Source organism: Halyomorpha halys, unplaced genomic scaffold (assembly GCF_000696795.3).
Source record: "Halyomorpha halys isolate HHAL.00 unplaced genomic scaffold, Hhal_1.1 Scaffold1170.1, whole genome shotgun sequence".
Taxonomy (NCBI): Eukaryota; Metazoa; Arthropoda; class Insecta; order Hemiptera; family Pentatomidae; genus Halyomorpha; species Halyomorpha halys.
In genome coordinates, this window is record NW_027114716.1 from 192,877 (window position 1) to 196,774 (window position 3,898).

Consider the following 3,898-nt stretch of genomic DNA (forward strand, 5'->3'; position numbering starts at 1 on the left):
AGGTATTTGAAATACATAAATAATAATAAATAAATATTACTATTGGTGAGTATAGTAGTGTTTACTAAAGTGGTGGTTAAAAATCCTGCGATTCTATCAACTACTTTTTTTTTCTTTTTCTTTTCTCTTTCACCACCTGGTCATTTCTGGTATACGGGGTGGTATTCAACCTATATATTTTTTTTCTATATTATAGTTTATTCTGTAGTTTCTCTACAAAATAATAGTCAACTCGTCCACACTGGACTCCGAACCTCCGCCCTCTGTAGTCTTGTATTACTACTATATCTTGATCAAAAGTTCTTTTTTGTTTTGAAAAATTTACCATAGATAAAGAAACTCGACCGAAACAGAAACTCGAGATATTTTAGACGCTATGGAACTGTTTTTTTTCTGTTAATTGTCTCTGTAAATTGAACTCCTAAATTCAAAAATATCCATTTCAATAACAGCTATGTAAGCTACATTGAAAACTAGAAATTCATTTATGCAAATTCATAAAATGGAGGCAAAATTTCCGATCATTAAGTTTATTTTTTTAATAATATTTTTTTCAATTCACAACTTCGAAATAGCAGCGTTATAATAGAAGCTTTTATTATATACAGCTGTAAAGAAACGTGTGAAACTCTTGCCTAAAATAGGTTTCACACTTTGCTGTGCAGTATAGTGTGAATGAGACAGAGTGTGACCTTATTTTTATTTATATGTTTTTATTCAGGCAAAACCACAAGAATTTGAAAAGCTGGCAGAGATTTGTCACCTTTCAGAATACCTATGGGTAAAACTATTATTTTTTTTATATCCAGTGGCATGTTAAGGAGTCCAATGAAGTTTGCTAACTAGAATTAACTGAAATAACTCTTAGCTATTTTACCTTAACCACCAAAAGTCCTTGTGAGCTGCGCTTCTTGTCTGCATCAGAATGTTAAACAGAAAGTTTTCTGCATCGAGTGATACAGTTAGGTTACGCCATAACATTTACGCCTCCTCATAAAACAGAAATTAAAACTTTTGTATTTGGCTTTGGTATATGGTAAGTACTCACTGATAATTTACTCAAATATATCTCTATACTTTCCAAGTCCATCTAAAACCACATAAACACACGTGAATTCTATATCCTGAAAAAACTTCCACCAAAAGCATCTTGGCACCGCTTTTGGTGGAGTTTTCTGCTTCTGTTGTGGTGAAAGATTGTTGGACTATATAAACTTGGACAACGGATCATTGGTCATCCGTAAATATTACATTAGATAATTATGCCCCACCCCGTTGCCCAAGAACAAACTTTGTTAACGTTGGAATAATCTAAATAACTGTTTAGTACCATGAAAACAGTCTAATAACTTATCGCAATTTCTCAAACGCGTATTCAGAGAGATTAAATTGACATTGGTTGCTGAATAGCAATTGAACCTTGCTTTCAAAAACGCATTTCCTTGTCCCAATATGATCAAATATCTATCTTTTCGAGGTGTGGGAACAAAACTACTTACTTGTTTTCTAACGACACTCCACCCCAACGATTCGAAGTTCGCGAAACTACACTTTGTGAAAACGCCCACTAGGTATTTCCACAAAATTAGTTAGAAAGAATCTATGAGAGCTCAAACTATCATTTCTTTTTTCTTTTTTTTTCGAAAGAATGATATTGGATGCTGAATCATTTCTAAATAATACATTTATTAAAACACAAGCAGTATGTAAATTATTATCGGAATATGCTGAACGTGTTGACATCAGTTATTATTTATTCTTTATTGGTTTGAATATAAAAATACTTTTTGTTGATTTAATAAACAGTTAAATGTTATAGAAAGTAATAAAAGAAGAATGTGTTAATTTTCATTTATTTATTTTTGAGCATTTTATTATAGAACTATTTTTATAGTTTAATTTGTAAGGATCCTATAAATAGAGAAAGGGGCATCAAATTTTAAATGGTATGTCTAAGATCATCAAGATTTCTTAACCTGTTTTGGTAATTAAAACAAATTCCTAAAGAATACATAAATGAGTAATGTATATTTAAAAATATTAAATTTAATGGGCTCAAAACTTTTATAAGCTTCAAAGGTTCAATTCAAAAATTCGCAAGTCCGTTAGTTCGGTAGCGGGCAAAACCGGGACGGGTGACGTAAGTTGTAAATATTTTAGCGTCAAAAATTATTTTTCAGTAAGAAACAACTCCATAATTATGCACGATTCCCATCATCAATTTTGATTTTCGTACTATTTAAACAGGGAATTCTGTTACACATAATTAATGTGGATAATTAATTGTAACATTCGCGGAACAGGAAATTCTGTCAAGAGCCCGTACAATGTATTATATGTCAATATGTATTACAAGGGTTTTCACTAATTGGATCCAAGAAATCAGTTGAATACGGGAAGTTAAATTTAAAAATTTTCATTTTACGGTATTCAATTTTTACTTAAATTATATTATACATGGCATATATAATAAGGGATAGGGTATTGGGATCCTACAGAATTTCGAAATACTGCCTATGGGGCCCCCTCAGCCCAACAAATGGTGTATTTAACTATTATATCATTAATATATACATATTGTTTTATTTTTATATTATCTTTAGTTCTATTTGGCAAAATATTTTTTGTTGGTAGGTTTACTGGTTCAAGATGTTTTGATCGTTCAGGTGTCTTAAATGAATAGGTTTAAAAAAATAACTTTTATACTTACAGGTATTTATGGTAGGCAATTTCCTACACTTTAGGAAGACGGATTGTTTGACCGGATCCATACATATGTAAAAGATCAACTACATAAAGTTGATAGGATAATTGTTACATATGATTGAGAAGAATGATTCAGTATTTGATCATTGCACCATAGATGAATTATTATCGATATGTTATAACGTTAACATGCTAAATATTTTTTCATTATAAAAGTTCAACAAATTGAAGTTACTCAAAAGCCAAAATTCTATATTTACTATTTCCTTGTACATAGAAATAAGTAGGCTATACACTAACTGTGAACATTATCGCATTTCTTACCTACAAACCTCTAAACTGTTCAAATCTACAATAAACAATTTAGGCTTTGACAAGAATTACTAACTGCTATGTTACAATGAAGTTTAATTTTTTCTAGAGACACGAAAATTTATGATGTGTCGTCCATAGTTATCAAAATCATCAAATATGAATAAGAGTCAGTTACCACCTGAAACAAAATAAAAATCAACTAGATTCTGAATATATATATTTACATCTGAAAATAAAAAAAAAAAGTTCATAAATAAGATTAATAAACATATTTTTTATATGATCTGAACTTATTATATAACCTATTTACAATAATTTCGGACTTTTTTTTATAGGCGGTTTCAATACCTCGTTGGTCTTAAAAAAATTAATTGAGGCGTTTGAAATGGTTATCTGTCCAATTATGTTAATGTTTATTAAACAAGTTCAAACTACTTCTAACATGTTTGATTTAATTTAATTAAACTTGACTACTGTAAATTAAAAATTTAATCTTTTTTCTACCTTTCTAGTTAAACCGCTTTTCCCTGACGAGCGAGAGTTCCAGAAACTGCGTTTGTTTCTTTTGTATATTTAATTTAATTTTGTTAGTACAGAGCCTTTACTAGGAAAATGTAAAGTTTCGTCAGTTACGCTACTTTAAACTACTTTAAAAATAAGTAAGGAATAAGTAGCATTTTTTAATAATTATTTTTATTCTACAATTTGATCTCAAAAGGTTTTTTTTTTCTAGTTTTTAAAATATATTTATTGCTGTTTATGTAATTGTTACTTGACAAAATCGCATTGAAAATTTAAACGCTTTTTAAAATTAATTTTAATTTAAACTAAATCGTTCCAGGCTTCCGGTCTGAGTGCCCAAACATTTAAAAGTCAA

General features: G+C 29.4%; 1 protein-coding gene across 1 annotated transcript in view; it reads right to left on the reverse strand.

The window, feature by feature from the left end:
- Positions 1 to 2,954: 2,954 nt before the first annotated feature.
- LOC106688650 (odorant receptor 67c) overlaps positions 2,955 to 3,898 on the reverse strand; it is a 13,339-nt gene continuing 12,395 nt past the window's right edge. Inside the window, exon 6 of the mRNA XM_067051866.1 lies at positions 2,955 to 3,199. Coding sequence (XP_066907967.1) covers positions 3,140 to 3,199 — 60 coding nt within the window. The 3' untranslated portion in view covers positions 2,955 to 3,139. The remainder of the gene's footprint in view (positions 3,200 to 3,898) is intronic.